Source organism: Uranotaenia lowii, chromosome 2, assembly GCF_029784155.1.
Source record: "Uranotaenia lowii strain MFRU-FL chromosome 2, ASM2978415v1, whole genome shotgun sequence".
Lineage (NCBI taxonomy): Eukaryota > Metazoa > Arthropoda > Insecta > Diptera > Culicidae > Uranotaenia > Uranotaenia lowii.
This window is the reverse complement of record NC_073692.1, coordinates 432,502,149-432,516,946: the sequence shown is the minus strand read 5'-3', so window position 1 is coordinate 432,516,946 and position 14,798 is coordinate 432,502,149. Positions and strand designations below refer to the sequence as shown.

At 35.3% G+C, this 14,798-nt stretch overlaps 2 protein-coding genes across 12 annotated transcripts in view; one reads left to right on the top strand and one right to left on the bottom strand.

The window, feature by feature from the left end:
- The window catches only part of LOC129747362 (hemicentin-1-like), a 485,337-nt gene that overhangs the window by 230,242 nt on the left and 240,297 nt on the right, over window positions 1-14,798 (bottom strand). The window lies entirely within an intron of this gene.
- The window catches only part of LOC129747363 (hemicentin-1-like), a 46,123-nt gene continuing 31,414 nt past the window's right edge, over window positions 90-14,798 (top strand). The window contains exons 1-5 of the mRNA XM_055741538.1: window positions 90-435; window positions 546-713; window positions 781-939; window positions 1,084-1,160; window positions 9,226-9,324. Of these exons, the coding sequence (XP_055597513.1) occupies window positions 617-713; window positions 781-939; window positions 1,084-1,160; window positions 9,226-9,324 (432 nt within the window). The 5' untranslated portion in view covers window positions 90-435; window positions 546-616. The remainder of the gene's footprint in view (window positions 436-545; window positions 714-780; window positions 940-1,083; window positions 1,161-9,225; window positions 9,325-14,798) is intronic.

Sequence of the window (14,798 nt, the reverse complement as noted above, 5' to 3'; positions counted from 1 at the left end):
CTTCAAATTTCATCCTTTTAAAAGAATATGAATGCATTTTTCCAAGACCCTTGTCAACGTCCATTGCCAGCGCCAATCAACTTTAACCAATTTTCTCTCACCCCTTTCCAGATGAGACGGTGTCGGTGCTGAGGAGCGAGAAGGTAGAACTGACATGCCCGATAGACATCGCAACCTGCGGCGAGCTGCACTCGCTCAAATGGTTCAAGGGCACCGATCGCATCGCGGTCGTTTCCGGTGACGGCGAGGTGGCCAAGGTCGAGGGCAGCTACAACGATCGACTCTCGCTGTCCCACGAGGCCCAGAGCAGCCGGCTCATCTTCAAGAACGTGGAAATCTCCGACGAAGATACATATCTGTGTGAAACCACATTTTTAGAGCCGTCCGAGTTGTGTGAAAACTCGGGCGCTTATAGTATAGCACTAAATGTTTACGGTAAGTCTGCGGGTGGCTTGGAAGGAAAATTTAATTAATCATGATGAAGATTATTATCATAATGTCCCCCACACTAATGACATTATTTAATCTCCTTTTCCACCTGGCAGCCATTCCCTCTGTAATAGCACTTCAGGATGGCAGTAGGAATAGTATTAAGAACGGGTCCCATATCGGGCCAATGCGGGAGGGTCAGGATCTGCAAGTCGTTTGCGAAGTTTACGGCGCCCGTCCAGTACCTGTGATAAGTTGGCATCGGTCGGGAGGAGTTGTGAGAGGTAAGAAATGGAAAGGATAAAAATCCGATAGAGCGTGATAAAATTTCAATCAATCTGCCCAACACAGATTCCCAACAAGTGGAGGACCACAACGGACTGTACACGGTCAAGTCGACCTTATCACTGACCCTCTCGCGGCAAGAGCTCGGCGCCACCTACACCTGTCGCGTCGAGATGAAAGAGTTGCAGCTGGTTGTGGATAATCTTTTTCATATCGATTTACAAGGTAAGAAGTTTTCAGTATGCCGTCACTCTAGTTAATCTCAGAAGCTCGGATAGTTTATCTCAATATTAACCATTTTCTTTCCACCATTTTCTTCCACCTTTTTTGCCACCCACCCCCGGGGCACAAAATAAAAAAAACCAACAGTGAGACCAACAAAGATCAATATATCTGGTGTGAAACATCACACCGTACAAGGAACCAAAGTTTTACTTCAATGCCAGGTGAGTCTTCTCACTCTCTCTAAAGGTTGTCAGGAGAAAGGGGAAAAACAAATCCGATGAACCGGAAAGAAAACACCCTCAAGTCATTATCCGCTCACTTGCCGAAATGACACATAATCACACCTATCACATCACATACACACATCATACATACTACTCAAAAACCGATAAACTACTTTCTCGATGCATGGGCGCCGATTAGATTCGATGGTAAATTTTAATGATTTCAGATTAAGAACATTCAACTTGCATTTTTTTTTCCTATTTGAATATATTCAAAGTTCACGTTTTGAATTCTATATCTAAAAAAACTTCCAACTCAGAATATTATTTATCTGCTTTGAGCTGTTTCCTATGCTTCAATAAGTAGTAACACTTTCCACACTTTTGCAATATATTTTAAATATATGCAATTTTGAACCAATCAATGAAATGTATTTTATTGAAATTTTCATCTATTTATTGACAATTACATTAACATTTAATTATCTTCCATTAAAGGTTGTAAAATAATAAGGAGGGAGTAACAAATAAGTTAGGCAAAATCAATTCAATGTTCAAGCTTTGATCTATTCGAAAAACTAATAAATAGCAATCAATAATAACAAAGAAAATTAAAATAGACGGATTTCACGTCAAATCGATACGAAGTTGGCATAAACCTCTCAGAATTCAATCTTACCTAAAAAAGCACCATGGCATACTTAGTTTTCTCAAAAATTATCTTTAAAGGCCAAAATTTGATAAATATTTTTATCTCGGAAATTATAATTCCTACACAAATGTGGTTCATAAGAAAATTTTGGAAAATGATAGAATTTTTAGGAAAAAATTTTTTTGATTTTTTTTATCTTACACTACTGAGAAAATTGCATTGCAAAAACTAACACTCAATTTCCCTAAATATGCCATTTAAGAGTTTAATTAAATGTTTTTCTAAGCCTGGTAATAAGGCCGGAACAAATATCAAATTCTTCTTTTGTTGTCGTCCCCCTCCCCTTAGAGATATTCATAAATCATGAAGGGGGTTGTAAATAAAGTTTCAAGGATATTATGGAAATTTCGAAAATTATATAAAATATCTGAATGGTTTAAAGAGCAAAAAACAAATTGTGGAACACGGGAGTTCTACACTATTTGTATTCTTGATTTTATAGAAATTCTTTAAAAAATCTACATGATTTATAGGTTTTGTGCAATGATTTTGTATGCAATTTTGTTGCATACAAGCTTTCGTACAATTTATTCCAATTTATCAGTTTTTTGCATTATTTGCCTTATAAGGCCTACAAGTCGTTCATACATTGCAACTTTGCATAATTAAGAGAAACAAGTGTTTCTAACAAAACTTTTTCATGATTTTTTTTTTTTGAAAATCATGTAATTTATATTTCTTAGTGTAGAATTTCAACCTTTAATTCAAAAACTGCTTTTTTGAATTGATTTTGCTGATTTTGAAGAAATAAGAGCTTCGATAGTCATATTTGATGGTAGAAGTAGGCGGAAAAATCCCACACTGAAAAAAATGCAAACTAGAAACTTAATGTCGATTCAAAAAGAATTACCATCTCAGAATTCGATGATTTTGTTTTTGATGGTGGGGAATAACGAGTTCTACAACTCTTCTGAACAACGCAAAGTGAGTATTCTTAAAGGAAGAAAGTTTATCTTAAAAAGCTTTTTTTTAATGAAAAACAAAAAACCTACAAATAATTTGGCTGAATTATGATAACTCTTAATTAGAAGCAGATCATTACCCAAGTAACACAGATTAAGCCAACTAGCATTAGGAAGTTTTATTATGGTTTAATTATGGCATTTTTTTGTGCAGCTCGTTTTATGGCGGTTTTATTATGGTCATGCAGAATGCTTATAATTTTTTTTCGATCATATGTTTTCAGATGGTTTTGAAAACGCTAATTAAACTTTTATTAAACATACTGTTTTAGTTATTTTGAAAGAGTTATGAATGCTCTTTTTATACTATAATAAAACACAAACTTAGGAGTTTGCTCCAAGCTTTCTGTTGCATGTTCTATAATAGTACTCAGTGCATGATTATTAAACCGCCATAAAATTTAGTGACAGTTCTCGATCAAGATGTCAAAACAGGACACGCTCAGATTAGATAGCACATATTTGAATTGGAACTCCCATCTTTACACATTTTTGGTAAGTTATGCGTGTTGGTTTTGAGTTAAAATTAAAAAAATACATCTTTGAAAACTTGAAATCACCGAAAGTGGTATGAATATCTTCACAATATGAGTATTGAGTGAAAGAGCCCAAATAGTAGGAAAAAAGTTGTTGCTTGACGCCATCATTAATTCAAGATGGCGGCTTCCGCTTTTATTTTCAAAGCTGTAAATTACTGGAAATATCGTGAAACCTTCACAATATGGTTATTAAGTGAAAGTAATAAACGAGTCAGTCAAATTTCGTTACCCGTCGCCATCTTAAATCCAAGATGGCGGCTACCACTCAACTTGAAAATACTGTAAATGACTGAAAATCGCATAAAACCTATATTATAGGGGTATAAGTTGAAAGAAATCAACCGGTAGAAGTTGAATTTCGCTATCTGACGCCATCTTAAAATCCAAGATGGCGGCTTACGCTAAACTTTAAAATGTAGTGAATGACTTAAAATGACATGAAACCTAAATTGGTAGTGGGTGAAAGGGCTTAACGAGTAGAAGTCGAATATTGCTATCTTACGCCATCTTGAAATCCAAGATGGCAGCTTTCTATAAACTTTCAAAATGCTCTAAATCATTGAATTAAAACCTCCAAAATATGGGTGTTTGTCAATTGGGATAAGCTATAAAAAGTTTATTTTTGCATTCTGACGCTATCTTGAAATCCAAGATGGTGGCTTCAGCTGAACTTAAAAATACTGTAAATGAATGAAAATAGCATAAAACTCTCAAATATATTGTATTGGGTGCTAAGGCTAAATGATAGAAGTCAAATATCTCTTTTCGCGTTTCTCCCACAAAAACCACCACAATACAGACCCCGTTCGTTTTTGGCAACATTCGATTTTAGCAACATCAAATTTGGCACATGTGCCTAAATCAGACGGTTAACAGAAACAATATAACCTTATAGTTTTCGCTAGAATAAGACCAATACAATTAATGCATTAGAAACATAATGAAAAAATAATAAAAGTGATTTAAAATGATCTAAATTGTCTTGAAATAGTAGTTTTAATGTAGTAGATATTACGTGAAAATAAGATGTGTTCAAGTGATTTTCATTGATTAACAGCATTTTAAATTCAGTGGAAGCTGCCATCTTGTATTCCAAGAAAAGAAGAAAAAAATCGACATCTTCTAGCTTAGCCTTTTCATTCAATACCCGTATAGTGGTGGTTTAATGCGACTTTTTGTCAGCATTAAGCATTAAAAGTTGAGGGGATGCCTTCATCTTGGATTTCAAGATGGCGTCTCATAGCGAAATTCAACTTCTACTCGTTTAGCCCTTTCACCCAATACCCATTTTGTTGGGGTTTCATGCGATTTCAAGTCATTTAAACCATCTTAAAGTTCAGCGGAAGCCGCCATCTTGGATTTCAAGATGGCGTCAGACAACGAAATTTGACTTCAACTCATGATTTATTCCACGGGTCATTCAAAACCAATCCCTTTTCATTCAAAAAGTCTGTCCTCATTTACTGTACTAATGATTAACAACTCAGAAATGAGGAACTCAACCTTAGCGTGTAATTGGTTGGCTTGCGAGAGAAACGTCAAATCGTAGCTTTTTTTGGGGTCATCATTAAACCATAATAAAACTATAAATTGACTCACGCCATGTTGGTTGCAAAATCGAAGGGCACAAAATGACGCCATGTTGATGGATTCACAATGCAAGCATTGTAAAATATTTTTTTCAGGCCTTTTTTCATCAATTCCATCATGATTGACCATCAGATTTGACGAGGCGCATTTATTTTAAGATACTATTTCATATACATTTTACCTAAAATCTTGACTGGCAGTAGAAAAGACGCTCAATATATGGTTAAAACATTGGTTTTTTAGCTAATAGTTTTACCAGATCATATCTGAATAATGCAATTATCATTCATCAACCATTATGGTTGCTGAAAAAAATTAAAAAAAACTCCTAGAAATGACAGAACCGAAAAAAACAAAAATTTCTAACATGTTTTATAATAGCTTTTTAAAAGCTTTGCTGACCAACATTGATGACCAACAATGATATGTCTTGATGACGTTTCTAGGGTAGGGCCAAATAGCCTGATTTTGGCTTTATTAGAGTCCAGGTGATGTTATAGAATGCGCTTTAGCTTTTTATGAAGATTAATGCGATAGTCCAAACGATATTTTGCTGACCATAATAAAGCTAAAATTGTTACTTGGGTATAGTACTCATTGACTTTGGGCATTAATCAGAAATTAGAATCAACATAAAACAAATTTGACTAAGTTTGACTAAGTCTCATTAAAAATGGCCAGATGCTTTATTCGATCACATTCATCGTTAAATTACGTAAATTTTCCCGATGGCATTTTGGATTATTGATGCCTGCACAGCACCTAGATTTCTGAATATGCGAGAAAGAAGTATGAATTATTGAAATGAATGTTTATGAACTACTTTTTAACATTTTTCACCTTTGACTTTTTCGAGTTGTTATTATAATTGAACATTCATAGTCATTCGGTACAAACAAGAGCATTTAGGTATAATGTAGTGTATTTAGTATGCACATTCAAAAACATAATGTTGGCAGAAAGAAAGCTCGTACACAGGTAGAAAATAATAATATTTTCAATCCCAGGATGATGAAACTGTACAATGAATTGAGTACCATATACTTTAGAAACGATCTTCAAATAATCTAAAACATTTATTTTCTTTCAAAAAAAATACACAAATGTAATAAACTACTAGTTTTGATTAAAAAATATACACTTATAAATTATTTTATTCCAGTATGTACTTAAATAAGTTTTTGTTTTTTTTTTCTTCTTTTTTATGGGATTTTCATCTTTAGGGATGGTTCATCTCGACTTAAAAAGCTTTTGTAAAAAAAAAACTTGTTTCCCTTAAATATGCACAAGTTGCAATGTTTGGACGACTTGCAGGCCGTTTTTAAAAAAAGATTTCATCATATTCTGAGATGGTGCTTTTTATTGGGAAATTGAGTTTATGTTGTTAAAATGCCTTTTTCGCAGTGTAGGTTTTCAAAATATATTTTTGCAAATTTTTTTCCTTATAATTCCACCATTTTTTCTAAAATTGTCCTATAGACCACATTTGTGTAGTAATTAAATCATTAGAGCTAAAAATTAAAAAAAAATGGCCTGAAAAGTTGAGCCCTTTTCAAATCATAGTCTCGATCTTTTTATGGAAAACCAAGTATGCCAAGCGCCTTAACTACGTAAAGACTATACACACATACGAAGTTTCATTCAATTCTGAGAGATACTGTGTCGAATTTGCACGAAATCCATCATAAGTCAAAAATAATGAATAATAATTCTCAATTCTAATTACGATCGGAAATCGTTATGTGAAAAATACTCCCATCTACGCCGGACACTCCTAGCAACATGTACTATCGGCCAAGAATACTTAGAAGTGATCATCAATTCACTATTTTTTTTTTTTTGTTAAGACCAATTACACTAAGTATTATAATGTTCTTAAAGGTTCTGCGCCCGTTCGAGAAAGGCTCCGTCCAGTTTTCGAACTGTTTGACTCAAGACACACTCGAACGGGCGCTTAATCCTCTGAAAAGATACTCGGCTCCTTAAGTCAAATGGCAGTTGAGCCTTTGAATGAGAAATATACTATAACAAAATTCTCAATTATAAATCTGTTGATGGGTATTTATAAAGTATGTTATTTCGTGTACAAAGCTTGAATTTTAAACAATGTTTACCAAGTTTTTCCTTAATTTAACATTGAAAAAACTACTCTTAAAAGTGAAAACATAGTAAGATTAAAATGGTTGTAACGACTATAAAACGTTAAAAATGCTTCTATATTTCTTTCGAAAAAGAAAGCTTTAAGTGTCATACAAAGTCTTTCATCAAATAAAAATGCAGAACTCAAATACCTGCAAAATATGGTTCATTTATATTTATCGTATCAAAACTGAATTTTTGAGGTATTTTTAGACATATTTAGGACTTACGGCATTATTGGTAAGATACTTAAATACTCAACCAATACGATTGGAAAAATCAGAGTTGGATAAATAGCCCAGTTTAAGGGTTCAATTTTGATTAAAGATTAGTTCATTTAGAAATGGGACAGTTACGAATGTGCGTCTTTAAAAAAAACTATTCGTTTGTTAGAAATACTTTGCATGAAGGAAATAGACGTAATCTTATGATAATTCATAAAAAAAAAATGAAAAAAATCATCGTTTTTGGTTACAAATATTTCTACTTTATTCTTGGTACCTTCCATCGGTCAGCGCACTTTTTTTTCAGTCATGATATTGATCAGTTTTTCCAACTTATATTTTGTCAAATCAGTATTTTGAGTGACTGCATTCTCCACCTTCAATTTCAGCTACTTTTCGGTCCAAAACTTCTCTTTTAAAAGAAGCTGAAGGCAGTTTGGTGGATACAGCTGTTTCGAAATAAACGAAACTTAATTGTTTTTGTGGCTCTTAAAATGCAGGACTACTTTTTTGCGAAAACCAACGTTTATTTTTTGAAAATTGTTGTTTTTTCCCACAGAAGTAGAGTCTTGATAAATCATTATATTTTTTTTTACAAAACAACCAGAAAATACATACTTTAATCTGAGGTACCTTGCCACGACCAGAAATGTTATAGGACTCAACCGATGGAATTTATTTGTAATAGGGTTTTTCATAAGTTTTGTCGTCAGCTCTGGAACTAGTAAAAATTTGTTGTTTGAGGTAAGGTTTTATTGACTCATAGTCAAGCAACATGTTTAGCTTACCGGAGAAAAATTTGCGGGACGTTTCAGCGATCTACATTTAGTTTTTCACTTATTAAAAATTAAAAAATTCTGGGTTTTAGCCTTTTCTGATGACCCTTAACCGTATTGGCCTGTCATAAGTCTCACTCCAACGCATGATTTTAGCTATGTGGAAATTTTTTACTGTGTTTGCTAACTTTTCCACCACTTACGCACAGAAATCAACGGTTTTGCCAGCTTTCTATTTATTAATGATGGATGAAGAAAGCTGTGCAAAATATTTTTTTCTTTTTCTCTGTCGTGAATATCTCGAAAACCCGTTAATTTTTAAATTTGAAAAAAAAAAATGGTCGGATAGAATTTTTTGCTGGCAAAATGTTGTCAAAATTTGGTATGTCCTAGAAAATGAGATTTCAGCAAAAGAAATGTCCCATTTCTAAAAGAACTAAGCTTTATTTATATGTCAGTTAAGCCTAGATAGTTCACGCTAGGAAACTTCATTTTTTTGAATTTTTTTTAGATGAATTCTGTTGTTGGAGAGATGAGAGAGTCTCGTGTACCATATGAAATGGGAAACATCGAGACCGTCTCAAGACCAATAGTCCCCCGATATAGACCAGCCTTTAGATATCAAAGATATATAATTGGTAAATTTAAAAATTATTTGGTTTTTAATTTTCTTAGTCAAAATCTTAAATGGTTCCTATTTGCAAGGATTATGGGAATCTGCCCTGACTTTCAGAACTGTAACAGCTTAACAAAATCTGCTCCAAAATCGGCGTCCCTGCATTCGAATCACCTTTCAAGATACAACATCCCTATACACACGATAACAACTTAACGCTTGTGTGCCGAGGGCCAAGTAAATTGAATAAATTTGAATAATTAAATTTACTCTCTTACACCTTCACTCGTCCTCATCGTCATCATCATCACACGCGCCCACTTGCTGCCTGGGCCTCGGTTCCGGTTTCCGTTTTCCGGTTGTGCTGCTCCTCATCGTTGGAACCTGGCCTGTTCTGGCCGTCATCATCAACGTCGTCATCTGTTCGTCAAAACCTCCCGAAAACGGCCCCGCCGGTAAAAATAACAAAAACAAAATGAACCATACGAAAAAAAAAACCAAAAGGTGAGCGGAGCCCGACCGGCTGCCAACATGACGTGGTACAACTCGTCCCGGCTGATATCGGACGAAACGAACGAGATCACCAGCATCAGCACGAAAACGGTAAGCTCCATTTGACGCTTGGTTCTTTCTCTGTCTCTCTCTGGGGTACAGGTATAGGATACATATCGGGGAATCATCAAACGCCAACGTGGCATTCTGATAACTAAGGGAATGTGCTGAACCGGAAGGGTTGGGGAAGTTGGGGAGATTCGGGGTTCTTCGCCGGGGCCACAAATGGTCGCGATTTTCCAAAACGGTCGGTAAACAGACACCTTGCGGCCGACTGGTCTGTTCGCGGAATTGGGGATCGTCCATGAAGTACCCCTTCCTAGTAGTTTTCTTAGACTTATTTGTAGATTCTCAAAAGCTTCAATTTCCAACAGGGTTTCTAGTATGTTTTTAAGAAGCCACGACCAACGTTTTTTGACATTTTTTAGTCGACAGTTTTGGCAATCAAAAACAAATGTCTAACGTAAGCCATGGACCTTCAATCTGAGCTCTCCGGAACACCCCAAAACGGTCAGTCTCGGGCCACACAAAGGGGGTTGTCAATGATATCGCAAGAGTTGAACCCCAAAAGCCACTGTTTTATTGATCTTTACTCGACGGGAGCAGCAACTCGTTGAGGATTCGTCGTTACGTAGTCGCTACTCCTGCCTTGGCCTGCCTGCGCTGCGTGCCGGAATCTGCAACGGGTAGGTGTTGTTATTGCCGGCGAAATGACGGTCGTTTTAATTAACTCGGGAGAATGGTGCGATTTTCCTGATAAGTTAAAATGGTTCCCCTTCCGGCGTCCCGTAGCAGCTGCTGCCAGCCAGTCAGCCTACTTTGATGCTCCAGTCAGTTAGCTGGCCATGAAAATGGGGCAGCCATTTGACACCGTTGTTTTATAAAGCCTTTTGGCTGAATAAAATTGTACAATAACGTTTTGATGAGTGAGTTAGTGGGCACAGAACCGTCATTCGCTTTGATGTCGCATCGCTCGTTCGCTCGCTTTTGTGTAAATTGATAGAGATTTTATTGTTCGAAGCTGCGGATAGATTACAATTTTATGACGCTGCGGTATTGATCACAATTTATTCTGCCTGGGTACATTGCAAAAATGGCCTTCCGGTTAATTGGGAGACAGTGAAAAACATTGGATTAAATTGCATGTTTCTGTTTTGACTTCAAATGAATCATGGATATTTTTGTCACTTGTGTAGGGAATAGGAGCAGTTATTGGAATGATTGTTTGAACATCAAACAGTTAGTGACTGGTTTAAAGAAAAAAAAAATCTGGCATGGATTCACTGAATAGACCTCCATGTTACATTTTATCTATTTTTAGATAAAATTTTACTTTTTTCTGGTAGTGCCGAGCATTGCAACACTTCCTCAGTATGTTTATCCTTTTTTTTTCTGAAATCGGTAACCTATCGCTAACAAATCGATAATGAGGGTTGCTTTGATGGCTTCAGAATTAAATCAATTTTGTTTTTTTTTATTTTCAAATTATTCTACGTATTAAAGAATATGTACAGTGATCGAGACATTTTTATTATAACATTTTTAATGTTTTAAGATGTGAACTCTTCTTGCAAAAATACACGATTTTGTTAAATTAAAGGGATGTCTTTGGTTAGAAAAGAAATTTGGAACACCTTGGTGTTGGCTCTTAGGCCACTAAAGCTTGCTCTACAGATTTTGTTTTTATGAGCTTCGCCCAATCCTTAACATTATTCAAATTCCGAAATACTCATGGTTAAAATAAATTACAGGCAAAATTCTGAAAAAACTTTTATGTTTTTTTTTTGTTTATTTGAGACACTTTACCATCTCTGCGGCATTCGTGTCTTTTATGTGTCATCTTGAGATTGTAAGGGATTTTTCAAGCTAGATCACAGACATTGGAATTGGAAGTATGGAATCAGAGTCAATCAGAGTTAGGGTAGGTTTAATAGCGGTACATTATAAAAACACATGGGAAATTTGTACCTATGTAGAATAGAATATGAGAAGAAAACTAAAGATGTTGAAAACAGTGAACACCATTTTAAATGAAAGTTCAAACCACAGGCCAAACTTTCTCCCACTACTTGCATGAAGAAGAATTTTCGTACCAATAATTATGCAAAAATTACTCACCAAGAAACAAGTCCAACCGGTTCAGGATCATAATCATAATACATCTGAAGCCGGTAAGAGTCGAGATCTGCAACATGCTCTGGATCAGAATAACGGTGAGGATGAAATGAGAATTTAAATCTGGATCAGAATGAAGATCAGGATCTGTGTCAGGGCCGTATATCAGTATAAACCTGGATAAAAATGAAGATTTTGGATCTGAAGCAGGAACAGGATAAAAACCTGGATCTGAACTTAGTTTTTGATTTTGATTGGGATCTGGATAGATAGGGGTAAACATGAAGAATAGAATTTGTAATTGGTTCAGAATCAGGATCTGAATAAGAATCAAGATTTTTGTCAGATGCATAAACAGAGTGAGAATGGGCGATCTATATATGAATGAACCTGGATCTGGATCTGGATAAGAATCAAGGTCAGTTTCATGATCTGGATTGGGATAAGAGGCAGGATGAAGCTAAGAATATGGATCAGATTCAGAATGAGGATCAGGAACAGGACCTAGATAAGGATCAGATTATGATAAGGATTTGGATCTGATAATGATTAGGATCTGGAATAAATTAGATACGAATCAAGCTCTTGATGAGGAACAGTAATAAGATAAGGATATAAATCAGTTCATGGAATAGGATCGGTTTCATAATCAGGAATAAAGCTAAAGATCTGGATAAGCATCACGATTTTTATCAGAAGCCGGACGTACATTCTCTAGTCCGGAATTATGAATTTTTGTTTGCTTCAAGGATCTTGAGCTGCCTCAAAGAGTGCTTCAAGGAGTTGAAATATGCCCATTTGGAGGGGTTTTAAGGCGTTCAGAGATATTTACACGAATAGGTCTTGTTAAAAGCAATTCCATTTGGAGCATTTGGAGACTTGAGAAACTGTAAAGTCGCCTTTTAAGGTAGAATCCAAATAAAGTGACTGAAGCCTAGCAAAGATTTTCTACTGTGAGACTACTATCTGATACTTAAGCATATTATAAATAATTATTTATAATATGCTTAAGTATCAAATAGTAGTCTCACAGTAGAAAATCTTTGCTAGGCTTCAGTCACTTTATTTGGATTCTACCTTAAAAGGCGACTTTACAGTTTCTCAAGTCTCCAAATCCTCCAAATGGAATTGCTTTTAACATTATAACATTAACATTATAATTATAATTAACATGAGCCCTGTTGTGCTTAAAAGTATTATTATTTAAATTTTCTTTTAGGATAAACGACCTGTTATTAGTTCGGGTGAAGCCAGTTATAAAATTTTGAAACAGGAAGTTTCTCAAATCATTTTTTGTTCTAAGCGGCTTACCGTACTCTCCCATACCAGAAAGCACATTTGAGAACCCTGGTAATTGACGCTTTCTGTTCTCAGCAAGTCTGGTAAAAACATTATTTACTACGAGGAAGCATAAAGATGGAACAAAATATATGTAGGTATTTACTCAAATAATCTCAGTGTTTTAAATAGGTGCTTGAAAAACTGATTAGGACTAAATTTACAGCTATTAGAACAAAAAATTGCCAAATAAGTGGTGGCTTGTTAACTTAGGTAAACTTCGAAGTATTGATTGAGTTGGACCTTGAAAAATAACTTTCAAATCTTCATCCATATTGTTGATAATGAAATTGGACCAGTTTGCGGGATAAAAAAAAGTTGTGTCATCAGCATACAGGCAAGGTATACCGTTAACGGCAGCTTACTGAGATCGATTATGTAAAGAAGGAAAAGTAAGTGACTCATATTGCTGCCTTGCGGAACACCAACCTCTAACCTTTCTAGAGAGCTCTTTTTTATCCTTAGCAGACAAATAGCTGAAAACGCTCAAGATTGGTATGGGTTGGTAATTATTTACATCGAGTTTATTTATTTATTTTTTTTTTCTCGGATAGGGAAAGCTCGCTAGAACTAAGCTCCTTCCAAGCATCTTCTCCAACAGGCGAAAAACCCTTTCAAATCAGTTTAACAATCGTTCACATGGTTGTTTTCACAGATCGTAAGAGCATTTCAGTAAGCGAATTATCCTCTTTTAAGGAATGCTTGGAATTACTAGTTCACTATTACAAAATTCTGTAATTAAATAATGAACATATTTACAATTGTGTTTAGCGTAGGTTTGGTAGCTTTTTGGGGATGGCGGGTGGCGGGGTGTTTTTGTGATCGACGGGTGCGGCTGGTTCAGGTGATTTTGGGTGGTGGTGGTGGCTAGGTGTGAAGGGGCAAGAGTAAAAAATAACATTTTTTAGCAATGTGATGCAGCGATGCCTATGGAGAAATTGGTTGATGTTTTACTTGCAAATTAATAACTGTTGGAATTTGAAGCGGGAGGGCTATAAACACTGTTTTAGAATGTCTGGTTAAGTTTACTTGTGAAGTAGCTAGGTTTCTTCTTCCCAAATTTAGATTTCACTCTGAATACACGAAGATGATGCGCATTTCTGGACAAGCGGTGTGACGCCATTTTTTCAAAACGCGTGATGTGATGAGTATCCCTGCTTGTCAGGAATTTGTGGATGAGTACAAGGGTGTGGAATTCCTGGATCCCCTTGTATAGCAAGGACTGAATTTACCATGTCATATAACCAGCGTTGCCAGATTGAAAACCGCTCAAATCCGTGCTTATGCTTATGCTTATGCTTATGATACATACACAGCCCGATCTTGTCAGTATTCCGGTGTTAATATAAGTACATTTACTATTAATCTTAACTAGGCCGGGCCCACTGTGCAGCATTGAAAGAAGAGCCAACTGGAACCTGGAACACAGGGAGGAAGAAACGTGGACAACAGTACCATACGTTCCCGTTATAGGACAGTTCTTACGTTTGAAGCTCATGTGCTAAATAATAGTGAGCTCATAGATGCCGATTTCGGATTATTCTTCCTTTATAGGCTGGAAATGAGGTTATTTCACACAGAAATCCAAAATCCAATGAAAACTTTTTTTTTCGGGTAAAATAACCAAAACTATTACTAGAATTTTTATTAAATGTAGGACCTTACAATTTTGGATTTATGTGAACCACATTTCTGATCAAAAAGAAAGAACGTGATTAAAACCTCCATGAAATCTTTCTAAACATTGCATTCAAAAGATTTCATTAGAAAACCCAATACTATTCAACATGCTTACCTTTTCTATATGGTTTATAAAAAAAAATTATATTGCCAAATTCGACGAATATATAATTTGTAGAGTAGGAAATTTACCTTATAGAAAACATTTATAACTGTTTAAGCGCAAAACGTAGAAAGCTTCTTAAAGTGTCGATTTTACTTGTCACTCTTCTGGTTAGTTCATAGTTAAAAAAAATTATTTATTATTTGAGTAAAACACCATGATTGAAAACTAGTTGATATAAGATCGAATCAGAATCTGTTAAAAAGGTGAAGAACATTGTTTCACAATT